Raw genomic sequence first — 13,636 nt, forward strand, 5'->3', positions numbered from 1 at the left:
ATACCAACAGCATTACTTAACCTAGAAACTTGTGGGCTTGGATTGAGGTAAAAATTCCATCTCACTAAACCATGTTCATTCATGTGTGACCATTTGCAATCTTTGCTGACAGATTGATATCTCTGTTTTCACAGCTCTTCTCTTTTCACCTAAGAAGGAGGGGTTGTAGTCTGTGGCTCAGTCACTTCCTAGCAGGCTGGGGCCTGGCCTCTCCTGGGATTTCCCCCTTCAAAATGATGTGTCTTCTGACTCCTGTCAAATGGGGATGTCACACTAGCCTCCCAACCAGGAGCATTGAGAGGAGCAGACATACAGTGCTTCAGAAACACATCAGCACAGTAAGACTTCAGTAATTGCTTGTGCACCACTGGACTGTGAAGACAGACCCCCTCCCCTCCCCCCAAGAACCCAAGCAGCCCTCCCATCATGCCACTCTGGGGATTAGCAGCTGAACAACCCCTCACAAGCAGGGCTTTGAGTAGCTTGTCTCCACATACTACAGAGCATTAGAAAGGCTTCAGTTGTGACTACTGCTCTCTGGAAAGAATGGAGAGGATAAAACCAGTAAACAGCTCCTGCAACCACAGTGTCCTGGTGCTCTTAATTGTGTTTATTGTTGCCTTTGTCATCACATATTGTTTTGTTTTTGTAAATCCTTCCTCCTACACCTGCTGCCACCCTCCTGACCCCAACCTATAGGGTCATGCTCTGCTTTTACACTTGGGGAAAGACAGCTTCAAGTGTTTCAGAATCACTAGTTCTGACTCCTGTGTCCAGTCTACACTCAGCCAGGCCATTCATGTACTGGCCTCCACATGTACCTCAAAACACACCCAACATGACAAGAACAATGTTCACCTGACTTTTTGCATAGGAGCCTACAAGTGAGTAAATTGGAAGTGATGTTATATTTGTATATTGGTTGTGAGGTTTTAGATATGTTAGTCATTTAGGCCATAGCCACCAATTTCAGATATAGATCAGTCTGTCAATCGTATTTGAGAGCTTATTGTGTGCAGAACACTGTACTAAGTGCTTGGGAGCATACAATAAACAATAACATAGACATTTACTCCCTACAACAAGCTTACAGTCTAGAGGGGGAGAGACATTAATATAATCAAGGCACTGGACAGAGTTGCTATATTTCCCAGTTGCCCAGAAAATCTGTGGCATTTGCAATTAGAACTTTCTTCTTGCATTTATGTAAAATGATAGTCAGGTGTCTAATAGGAATTAGAGTGGTTCTAGAAATAGAATGTATTAAGCACTTACCATGTGCAGAGTATCAAGTGCTTAGTAGAGTGTTCTGCACACAGTAAGGGAGCTCAATAAATATGGTTGAATGAATACACAAATGAGAATTAGACAGGGTCTCTGTCCCTCAGGAGACTCACAATCTAAAAATTCACTGTCATCACTGTAAGTGTTTATTGAGCTCAAACAGTGGGCCAGGTGTGAAACAACTTGCCCAGCAGCTAAGATGCCTCCAGTCCTGCTGTCCATGACTTACATTTTTAGGTTAAAAAAATAGCTGGTTGTACATTATTGCTTTCTCTAGGTATATTTTGCCCACATTAATTTAGGTGAAGGTAACAAGAGAAGAGTATTGAGCTGCTTTATAGGGGTGAAGCTAATTCTCCATTACCCCCTAAAATCTGGTTTCTTAAGTGATTTGGGTTTGACCAGAAGGGAGGGAAGCCCTGGGGCTGGTGTGGAATGAAGATCATTTCCATCCCATGGAAATATAGGGGGCAATGTGGTGTTGGAAGTGAGCTATGTCTACTAAGGGACTGACAGAAGGTTAATGGGACCAGAAGGCCTTACCTCCCAGGTCTTAAGCTGATTTCAGCTTCCTTTTGACTGGTAGAACATTGATGATCTCTCTTTTGTGCCCCTGCAGTCACTTTTCCAGATGCTCTTGTGAAGAGAGCTGTTCTTCACGTAAAAATTGGTCCCAGGATATGCACTGCAGGTGAATCACAGGGCAGAAGAAATGTACATAGAATTCCCCTCTCTGGAGGCACTCACCAGCCTACACAGTCAATCAATCAACCATTGGTATTCATTCAGCACTTACTGTTTGCAGAGGATTGCGCTTGGGAGGGTGCAATACAACAGAGTTGGTAGACATCTTTGCTGCCCGCAATAAGCTTAAAGTCTACAGTCTTCACAGAGCTGTTGCCAGAAAGCATCCTGAAATGATCCTCCTCAAAAAGGTATTTGTAAGGCTTTATTCATACCATCTTACCTACATAACACTTAAATCCAACAGTCTGGGGAACAGAGCAAAGAGCAGAAGAATTACACATAGCATTTACATAGCAGTTTGTATTGTTCAGTCTTTATATTTAATAATAATTCCTCACACTAACCCTATGGAGGCAGTTAGTTTGATCACACCCATTTCACAGATTAGGGAGACAGAAGAACAGAGAACATAAGTAATATGGTTCAAAGTCACAGATGCAGACCAGGGTTAATACTGTGGGCACAGGACACTGGCCAGAACTGGCATCTGCTTCTTGAGCATGCTCATACTTCCACTTGGTAATAATGGAGTAAAAAGGCAGTGCTGTCCAGCACTCTGGCAATGGGTCAGCAAGAGGAAGAGCATATTTGGCTCAAGTCCAAGTAACTGCAAAGAATCTCCCTGACTTTCCTGTCACTGTAGGTGGCACTACCATCCTTTCTGTCCCACAAGCCCGCAATCTTGGTGTCATCCTTGACTCTGCTCTCTCATTCACCCCACACATCCAATCCGTCACCAAAACCTGCTAGTCTCACCTCTGCAACATTGCCAAGATCCACCCTTTCCTCTCCTTCCAAACCACTACCTTGCTGTTTCAATCTCTCATCCTATCCTGACTGGATTACTGCATCAGCCTCCTTTCTGATCTCCCATCCTCCTGTCTCTCCCCGCTTCAGTCTATACTTCACTCTGCTGCCTGGATTATCTCTGTATAGAAACTGTCTAGGCATGTCACTTCCCTCCTCAAAAATCTCCAGTGGTTGTCTATCAACCTTCAAATGAAGCAAAAACTCCTCACTCTCGGCTTCAAAGCTCTCCATCACCTCGCCCCCTCCTACCTCACCTCTCTTCTCTCCTTCTACATCCCAGCCCACATCCTCTGCTGCTAATCTCCTCACTGTGCCTTGTTCTTGCCTGTCCCACTGTCGACCCCTGGCCCATGTCCTAACTCTGGCCTGGAATGCCCTCCCTCCACTCATCTGCCAAACTAGCTCCCTTCCTCCCTTCAAAGCCCTACTGAGAGCTCACTTCCTCCAGGAGGCCTTCCCAAACTGAGCCCCCTTTTCCTCTCCTCCTCTTCCCCTCCCCATTGCCCCCCTCTCTTTCTCTGCCCTACCCCATTCCCCTCCCCAAAGCACTTGTGTATATTTGTACATATTTATTACTCTATTTTATTAATGATGTGTATATAGCTGTAATTATATTTATTCTGCTGGTATTTGACACCTGTCTAATTGTTCTGTTTTGTTGTCTGTCTCCCCCTTCTAGACTGTGAGCCCGTTGTTGCGTAGGGACTGTCTCTATATGTTGCAGATTTGTACTTCCCAAGTGCTTATACAGTGCTCTGCACACAGTAAGCGCTCAATAAATGATTGAATGAATGAAATAACTAAATGTTACCCCCAGTTGCATCAGATAATTTTCTTTCCCCAACACTGAAGGTATAAGGCCCCCATTTACCTTAAACAGCTGACATTGCCCATGGCCACAAAGTTTCTTCTCATTTTATCATAAACAATCCTACTCCAGAAAGCTGCTCCTGCTCTGTCTGGGGACTCTAAGACAAGTGTTACAATAGCTCTAGATCTATGTCATGGAAACCATTAGAACTGAATATTTACCACTTTGTATAAATGATCCAAGCCTCTTTTTCCCCCTCCCTCCATCACTAAACCAAAGAGTTGGCCCCAGGTTTCCCCTCCAGCCCTTCCACCCCAACTCTGGAGATTATCCACAACAATCCCCAGAGATAATTTCCAGAGATTTTCTGGAGACTATTCCAGGGAATTGGGACAAGGCCTGCGTTATCCCTAGCCTGGAGCATACTTAGGTGGTCAAGCCAATTCCCAAAGTGCCCCAGAAATTTAGTCCATTCAAAGATGGAAGGAACCCCTTCAACCTGCTCTACAGTGGACCCATTGTGAGCTCTGGGATGCGGGGGTGGGGACATTTTTCTATCCCAGCATTTGCTTCACTGGTTGGCACTAGGCTTTCTTACTCCATTTTTTTTGTAGTTGCAGTACCTGCTAGCATCTCCACCTGAGAATGGAATGGGGGAAAGGTTATGTTTCAAATGAGTACATTGTTTCTTATTCATAAATCCTGTAAAAAGGTTTCAATACCATTTGTGACTCTCAGCAATCCATGCTGTCCTTCAATCCCACTGTCCCTGGACATTGAGAGTTGGCTGTTGTGACTTCTTGCCTCTACAAGATCAGGCCTGAAAATCTGTGTTACAGGCTCTAGACTGTAAACCTGTGGGCAGGAAACGTGTCTACCAACTCTGTTATACTGCACTCTCAAGCACTTAGTACAGTGGTCTACACACAGTAAGTGCTCCATAAACACCATTGATTAGTTGGATTGCCATTCCTCAGCATCCACACAAAAAGGAAGGCTTCCTTCAAGTTCCAAGGATTGGAACTCCACACTCCTGTCTGAGCAGCTGGAGGCTGTAGAGAAGCTTCCTACCTCAAGCTGAATCCTCTGAAGTAAGTCTCTACATAGCCATAAAGGGCCACTGGCTCCCCTTGTCGAGATTTGGCTTGTGGATCTACCAATCAATGGTCTTTATGGAGTGCTAACTATGCGCAGATCACTGTACTAAATGCTTGAGAGAGTGAAATACAATAGAATTAGCAGACACATTCCCTGCTCACAATGAGTTTACCACTATGCTCTCAGAACAAACAGAAGCCTGCTGCTGGAGGGAGAAAGTTTTAGAAATACTCAAGTGCTTGCCTTGTTCTTCTATTATAGTATATTGATCTGCAAACAATGGGTGTTAAGGAAGAATAGATAAAGTCTGGTATTGTCAAATAATCCTTTTATATATCTTTTCTTTTTGCCTTGGCCTTTCTGTTTGGTTCTTGATGTTGAAGTTGCCTTTTCTCCACTGTTGAAACACCTTCCCGTTCCTCTTACCAGGTAGCTATGTAACATCCTTAGGAGCCAAAAGTTTCTGTGGCTTTTTATCTTGTTTCTGAATAAGAGACAGGGTCAGATTAGCCCATTTGCTGAATGGAAGGAGAGCAGGGGACATGCTATGTAGCTTGTACAAGGAGGTCCCTTGCTGTAGTGTCCAGGAACCCTCTCTACAGCAGGGGAATTCCTTCTGGCTTTAATCAATCAATCAATCAATCGTATTTATTGAGCGCTTACTATGTGCAGAGCACTGTACTAAGCGCTTGGGAAGTACAAATTGGCATCACATAGAGACAGTCCCTACCCGATAGTGGGCTCACAGTCCAAAAGGGGGAGACAGAGAACAGAACCAAACATACCAACAAAATAAAATAAGTAGGATAGAAATGTACAAGTAAAATAAATAAATAAATAAATAAATAAACAGAGTAATAAATATGTACAACCATATATACATATATACAGGTGCTGTGGGGAGGGGAAGGCGGTAAGGCGGGGGGATGGAGAGGGGGACGAGGGGGAGAGGAAAGAAGGGGCTCAATCTGGGAAGGCCTCCTGGAGGAGGTGAGCTCTCAGCAGGGCCTTGAAGGGAGGAAGAGAGCTAGCTTGGCGGATGGGCAGAGGGAGGGCATTCCAGGCCCGGGGGATGACGTGGGCCGGGGGTCGATGGCGGGACAGGCGAGAGCGAGGTACAGTGAGGAGATTAGTGGTGGAGGAGCGGAGGGTGCGGGCTGGGCAGTAGAAGGAGAGAAGGGAGGTGAGGTAGGAGGGGGCGAGGTGATGGAGAGCCTTGAAGCCCAGGGTGAGGAGTTTCTGCCTGATGCGCAGATTGATCGGTAGCCATTGGAGGTTTTTGAGGAGGGGAGTGATATGTCCAGAGCGTTTCTGGACAAAGATAATCCGGGCAGCAGCATGAAGTATGGATTGAAGTGGAGAGAGACACGAGGATGGGAGATCAGAGAGAAGGCTAGTGCAGTAGTCCAGACGGGATAGGATGAGAGCTTGAATTAGCAGGGTAGCGGTTTGGATGGAGAGGAAAGAGCGGATCTTGGCAATGTTGCGGAGCTGAGACCGGCAGGTTTTGGTGACGGCTTGGATGTGAGGGGTGAATGAGAGAGCGGAGTCGAGGATGACACCAAGGTTGCGGGCTTGTGAGACGGGAAGGATGGTAGTGCCGTCAACAGAGATGGGAAAGTCAGGGAGTGGACAAGGTTTGGGAGGGAAGACAAGGAGCTCAGTCTTCGACATGTTGAGCTTTAGGTGGCGGGCGGACATCCAGATGGAGATGTCCTGAAGGCAGGAGGAGATGCGAGCCTGGAGGGAGGGGGAGAGAGCAGGGGCAGAGATGTAGATCTGGGTGTCATCAGCGTAGAGGTGATAGTTGAAGCCGTGGGAGCGAATGAGGTCACCAAGGGAGTGAGTGTAGATTGAGAACAGAAGGGGACCAAGCACTGAACCTTGGGGAACTCCCACAGTAAGAGGATGGGAGGGGGAGGAGGAGCCTGCAAAAGAGACTGAGAAAGAACGACCGGAGAGATAAGAGGAGAACCAGGAGAGGACGGAGTCTGTGAAGCCAAGGTCAGATAACGTGTTGAGGAGAAGGGGGTGGTCCACAGTGTCAAAGGCAGCTGAGAGGTCGAGGAGGATTAGGACAGAGTGTGAGCCGTTGGATTTGGCAAGCAGGAGGTCATTGGTGACCTTTGAGAGCGCAGTTTCCGTGGAATGAAGGGGACGGAAGCCAGACTGGAGGGGGTCGAGGAGAGAGTTGTTGTTGAGGAATTCTAGGCAGCGCGTGTAGACAACTCGTTCAAGGAGTTTGGAAAGGAATGGTAGGAGGGATATGGGACGATAACTAGAAGGTGAGGTGGGGTCAAGAGAGGGTTTTTTTAGGATGGGAGAGACATGGGCATGTTTGAAGGCAGAGGGGAAGGAACCAGTGGAGAGTGAGCGGTTGAAGATGGAAGTTAAGGAGGGGAGAAGGGATGGAGCGAGAGATTTCATAAGATGAGAGGGAATGGGGTCAGAAGCACAGGTGGCCGGAGTAGCACTTGAGAGGAGGGAGGAGAGTTCCTCTGAGGATACCACTGGGAAGGATGGGAGAGTAGCAGAGAATGTTGAGAGCCGGGGGGTTGGAGAAAGGGGGGAAGAGACTTTGGGGAGGTCGGACCTGATGGATTTAATTTTGTTAATGAAGTAGGAGGCCAGATCGTTGGGGGTGAGGGAAGGAGGAGGGGGAGGAACCGGGGGCCTGAGAAGGGAGTTGAATGTACGGAAGAGCTGGCGGGGGTGATGGGCATGGGTGTCAATAAGGGAGGAGAAATAGTTTTGTCTGGCAGAAGAGAGGGCTGAGTTAAGGCAGGAAAGGATAAGCTTTATTTCAACCTTTCTCCTTTTTACTCCCATACTAACTGAGCTACCCTTCACACTCTGTAATAGATGGGTTCCAAATTTAATTTTCACTCTCAGACAGTGCTTGGGATATAGGTGTAAAATGTATCCGATTTTATAAACAGTTCAAAATACTGGGGGATAGAGGTCATATTTTTTTTTTTCACTGCCCTTAGTAGGGCTAGCTTAAAAATATCAGAATATTTTCACAGTGTAATAATAGCACCATTCTGGGATGGCCAAAGTGTTAAAGAGGAGGAAGAGAAAACACACTGGGCCCACAAACTCGGAACCTACTAACCACAACAACAAATGAGAATAACAGATATAAATAGATAGTCAAGAATCTTTAGGTAGTTCATTTCTGGTGGACTGACTATGGGTAAATTAGTTGATTTTTCAAATGGAAACAAACTGATGAACTCTTCCCTGTAATAAAAAAAAAAAACAATGACTTGTAGGCTATGGATACAAATGATTCTTCAATTTAAGGCTAGTTTAGGGTCTAAGAAGCACAGAAGATGTTGGTTTAAAGAGATACCATTTGGGAAGAAAGGCCCCCGGGTTCTTTTGTTTTAAACGCCAGATAGAAACTAAACCTTGCACTGCATGTTTGCAGCAGATCTGTCCCTGGACGTTAACAGATGGGATTACCCAATGCCAAGCTTAATGAATTTCACATTTGGGCTCAGCACCAGGAAATTCAGCTTGCCAAGTTACGATGAACTGCTGTTGCTGAGGGAGTTGATGATGAATATTCAGCTGGAACAGCAACCTGGATGACTTCACTTACCTTCTGTGAGCATTAAAATGGAGGTAAACTGCTTCCAGTGAATCTCAACACAAGGCATGTAACTGAATTTAACATGTAAAATGAAGGTCCTAATGTCTACAGGAAGTCCTTCTTTTGAATAAAAATATACATGTGACCCCCTAAGGGTTATTAACGTCTCTAGTTTGATAGGCCTCTACATGAGTGCTACATGGATTAAATCCTATCCTGAGGATAGTCAAGACATCTGCTTTCCACAGTTACTGATTTTAAAATATTACGGCAACTTAGAAAACAGTGGCATACAGGCTTCTGCTTAACGTGCTGGACTCTATTCTCCCCAACACCAACACACTGCCCAGGAAATAACTGGACCCTGTGGAGGCAGAGTGATGCTTTTTTTTTTTAGGTGCCTGGAGGTCCTCTCAGTGTACTGCTCCTTCCCTAAACAAGATCTGCATGACAGTTAATTTTTGCTCCCTATGACCATAAAGAGCCCATTTGTAAATATGTGCATTCACACACACACATACAAGCCACCCCTCACCCCCCATCACTGTTTTAGTCCTCTTATAGTGGCTTGGAAGAGTGTACACATCCCTTCCCAACACCTCAGTTATATCACCAAAGGAGACTGTGACATTCTCCTTTATGAGCCGTGCCCAGATAGTTTACTTTCCAAAATCAGTCTTTGAAAACCAGGGTCCAGAACTCCTGTGTGGTGAAATTTCTGTTCCTTTCAACCAGCCATCTCAGTGCTTGGGCTTCTTTCTTGGACTGTTCAAAGCTTGGAATCCACATCTCGCGCAAAGAGGTCCAGTGTAGAGACAGAGAGGAAAATGCAAAAGCTTCAGGCTTGGGACAGCTCAAGTGGTTAACATTCGCATTCCACTTCCTGGGTAGTAGTCCCTGCCAAAAGGGGGAAAAATAAGCTTGATGAAACTCCTCTCCCTGAGGTACCAATCCATAGCATCCCTCCATCGGTACCTAGCATCTTTTCTCATTAACCCATTAATCAATGGTATTTATTGAGTACTTACTGCATATGGAGCACTGTACTAAGCACTTGGGGGAGTATAATACAACAGAGTTGGTAGGCATGTTCTCTGTCCACAAGATGCTTACAGTGTAGAGATATTCAAATGTCTGTCTCCCCTTCAAGACTGCAAACACCTTGTGGGAAGGAAACATGTCTACTAACTCCATTGTACTGTACTCTCCCAACTGCTTAGGACAGTGCTCACTAAATATCATTAATTGGTTTGATTATGCAACAATAGTACTCTCCCAGGCGCTTAGTTCTCTGAATACAGTAAGTGATCAATAAATGATTGATTACAGCGAGAGTGTATGCATAATTTATGCAGTGATGGTCTGTAAGTGGTCTTCAAGTAATAATAACAACAATTGTGGGATTTGTTAAGGGTTTACTGTGTGCCAAGCATTATACTAAGAGCTGGAGTAGATACTAGATAATCAGGTCCCACATGGGGATCACAGTCTACGAGAGGGAGAAAAGGTAATGAATTCCCCTTTTTGAAGATGAGGGAACTGAGGCAATGAGAAGTTAAATGACTTGCCCAAGGTCACATAGCAGACAAGTGACAGAGTTGGGATTAGAACCCAGGTCCTCTTACTCCAAAGGCCATGCTCTTTCCAGTAGGCCACACTGCTTCCCTTCATTGTTTCTAGTGGTCTGAAAGAGTTGATTCTCCTCTGAGGGCCTCCTTCACTTTTGGGGAATACAACTTAGCTCTTAGTACAGTGAGTAGTTCATAGTAAGTGCTTAACAAAGGCCATTAAAAAAAACCAACAAAAACTCTGGGCTCTGGAAAAATCAGGCTTATCCTTCTTTGATAATTAATGCTATTAATTGAATGACTGTAGCTATTGTCTTCGTTTTCTTTTAATGTACAGCATTTTCATTTTCTGTGAAGATCAAAGACTTTTTAAAACTATCCATCTAAACTTCCAAAGATTGTTTGTTCAAAGGATACTTGGTCAACTAGAAGTTTCAGTAAGCACAGACAGGTCTGTTGTCTCCAAATTAGCTAACTGAAAGTGCATTTAATCTACACTTTAAATGTTTGGGGGGAGAAAAGAAATGCTTTAATAAGGCTTAGATTAATAGGCTTTCTGGCACTCAGTAAATGATTTCTTGGAGCTGTTTACTCTGTTGAAGACATCACAGGACTTATGGAAAAGTAGAGGCAACATTCACAAAGTCCACTGATGTGAACAAGGTGCCTCAGGTCGAATAGTTGTATGAAGAGAATAAAAACAATATATCAACTTATTAGACAGCCCAGGAAATTTTAAGGCCAAGGTACGTGGTCTAGATGGATGATATTAGATTATTATTCCCAACAAAAAGTTCAAAAACCATAAATTTGGGATGAAGTAAGCATCTGACTCCCAAGACCATGAGATGACATTATCTACTATTCACCAGTGTTGGCTTTTTTTTTGTGTGTGTGTGTGCACATAATGGTATTTATTAAGCACTTACTACAAGCACTGGGGTAGATACAAGTTAATCACATTGGACACAGTTCATGTCCAACATGAAGCTCACAATCTTAATCCCATTTTACAGATGAGGGACTTGAGGCACAGAGAAGTGAAGTGACTTCCCCAAGGTCCAACAGCAAAGTGGCAGTACAGTGCTCTGCACATAGTAAGTGCTCAATAAATACAATTGAATGAATGAAGTGGCAGAATCCAGATTAGAACCCAAGAGCTAGGCCCATACTCTATCCACAAGGCCACACCCAAAGCAGAACTGTGACTAAATGAACAGAGAAATGAACTTGATTACAGGATGGTTGCCTCATATAATACAGTGGCACCTTTTTTGTGGAGAAGCACCAAACAAAATGAAACTTTTGAGTAATTAAGTGTGGAAAGAGCCAACCATCCAATTTAAACACCTATTAGCAAATCTGAATTCATTGAGAAAGTTTTAAATACCGCATTCCTGACCCCAACACCTGCACAACACCCTCATGATGATAGCATATTTTGTTTTGTTGTCTGTCTCCCCCTTCAAGACTGAGCCCATTGTTGGGTAGGGACTGTCTCTATATGTTGCCGACTTGTACTGCCTAAGCACTTAGTACAGTTCTCTACACACAGGAAGTGCTCAATAACTACAACTGAATGACTAGCTGTGCCAGATTACCCACCACTCTGGGGACCCAGTGCTACTGGGTTCTGTGAGGCCCACAAGTGACATCATGTTCCACAGAATGCAGCGCAATATGATGACATCATTGCCCCATGGGGCTGCTTCCTAGCCACAGGTGTGGCTTCTAGCAGTTGAAGGAAGTGGGGAAGAGAAGTGGATTGCTTGGTGCTAACTCCCAACAGCATGGTGTAGTGGATAGAGCACAGGCCTGGAAGTCAGAAGGTCATGTGTTCTAATCCTGGATCCACCACTTGTCTGCTGTGTGAACCTGGGCAAGTCACTTTACTTCTCTGTGTCTCAAACTCATCTGTAAAATGGGGATTTAGACGGTGAGTCCCACATTGGGCAGGGAATGTGTCCAACCTGACTTGCTTGCATCCACCCCAATGCCTGGCACATAGTAAGTACTTAACAAATACCACAATTATTATTATTAGGTGGGCCTGATAGAGCCCAGAGCCACTTGCTGTGCCTTTCAGACCGATCGTGATGATGGTACTGTGCATGGTAGGAGCACAGGATATTGTGGGGGTATTGAGAGGTAATTTTAAATGCCTCACCCCTGCCCACCACCTTTTCTTGGCTCAAGAATCACATCTCAATCTAAGAAGAGCCAGGCATAGCTCCAGAGCCAAAGGGCGCAAGGCCATTTTACACTCTCATTTTTTGTCCAACCATGTTCTCTGTGACTAGGATTAAATCCTCCCATAAAAATCAATGTCTCAGACAAATTGGCAAAAAAAAAAAAAAAAAAAGAAAGAAAAAGATGCCTAACTTGACAGTGCAAAGTCTGGGAATCAGATTTAGTTATCCTGCGACTCAATTTGCACACCAGCCAATTACTATTTTTATTAATAATTATAATGGTATTCATTATGCATTTACTATGTGCCAAGCACTGTATTAAGAACCGGAACAAGATAATCAGGCAGGGCACAGTTCCTGTCCCACATGGGGCTTAGTCTAAGTAGGAGGGAGAGCAGGTACTGAATCTCCATTTTACAAATGAGGAAAATGACTAACAGAAATTAAGTGACTTGGCCAAAGTTACACAGAAGACAAGTAGCAGAGCTTGGATTAAAACCCAGGTCCTCTGGCTCCTAGACCTGTGCTCTTTTCAATGTCATAAATACCTTTCTAATATCTTTTTAACAAGGATAACAGACTAAATGAGAGTATAGGAAGTCTGAGAGCCAACTTTACCTCAGCAGAGATCCTTAGTATCTCGACAGTGCTGGCAACAAGGTGGATTTTAATGGTAATTGGTAAGTGTTTACTATGTGCAAGGCGCTGTACTAAGCACTAGAAGAGATACAAGATACTGGGTCGAACACAGTCCACATCCACATGGGGCACACAGCAGACAAGTGGGAGAACTGGGATTTGAGCCCTAGTCCTCCGACTCCCAGGCCTGTGCTCTTTCCATTACACCACACTGCTTCTAAACTTCAAATGAAAGTTTGCCTGAATTGGATCTGACTGTTTTTATGTGAGAGGAAAGGTGATGAAGAGGAAGAAATAAAGCCTCTATCAGAACTGCTTTCATCCTCTTACCCTTCTGTTTGTCTTGTGTACCAAACTTTGCACATGCATTCTACTGGGAATCAGAAAGCCTAGGTTCTAATCCCTGCTCTGGAATCTTGGGCAAATCATCAGTGTCTGTTTTCTCATCTGTAAAAAGGGAATTCAATATCTGTTCTCCTTCCCACCTACACTGTGAGCCCCATGTAGGACAGCGACTGTGTCTGATCTGCATACACTGCATCAACCCTGGTGCTTAGCAGAGTGCTTGGCACTTAGTAGGCATTTAATAACTATTATGGTGTTTGCTGTTGTTACTACTGTCTTCCCAAATGTGTTTTAAGATTTTACTTAATTTCTTAAATTAACTTCAAAAGCTTTCCCTTGGGTTAGAAGTGAATTCTAAAGAAGCCTGCTAAAAGAAATTTCACAGACAACGGTGCCTGTTGCAAAAGAGCTTGCAGAAAACGACTTCAGAAACCTGGAGGGAACATCTCCGTATGGACAGCATTGTGGTATCTGGACTTGGATAAACACAGGGACAGGTAAATCGGGGGTTTTGGTGTCAAGATAAATAGATAAATTAGAGACC

The 13,636-nt window shown here is 44.4% G+C and overlaps 1 protein-coding gene across 1 annotated transcript in view; it reads right to left on the reverse strand.

The window, feature by feature from the left end:
- Nucleotides 1-7,509: 7,509 nt before the first annotated feature.
- FUT10 (fucosyltransferase 10) overlaps nt 7,510-13,636 on the reverse strand; it is a 61,485-nt gene continuing 55,358 nt past the window's right edge. The window contains exon 5 of the mRNA XM_038746550.1: nt 7,510-9,245. Within this exon, the coding sequence (XP_038602478.1) occupies nt 9,021-9,245 (225 nt within the window). The 3' untranslated portion in view covers nt 7,510-9,020. The remainder of the gene's footprint in view (nt 9,246-13,636) is intronic.

Source organism: Tachyglossus aculeatus, chromosome 5 (assembly GCF_015852505.1).
Source record: "Tachyglossus aculeatus isolate mTacAcu1 chromosome 5, mTacAcu1.pri, whole genome shotgun sequence".
NCBI lineage: Eukaryota > Metazoa > Chordata > Mammalia > Monotremata > Tachyglossidae > Tachyglossus > Tachyglossus aculeatus.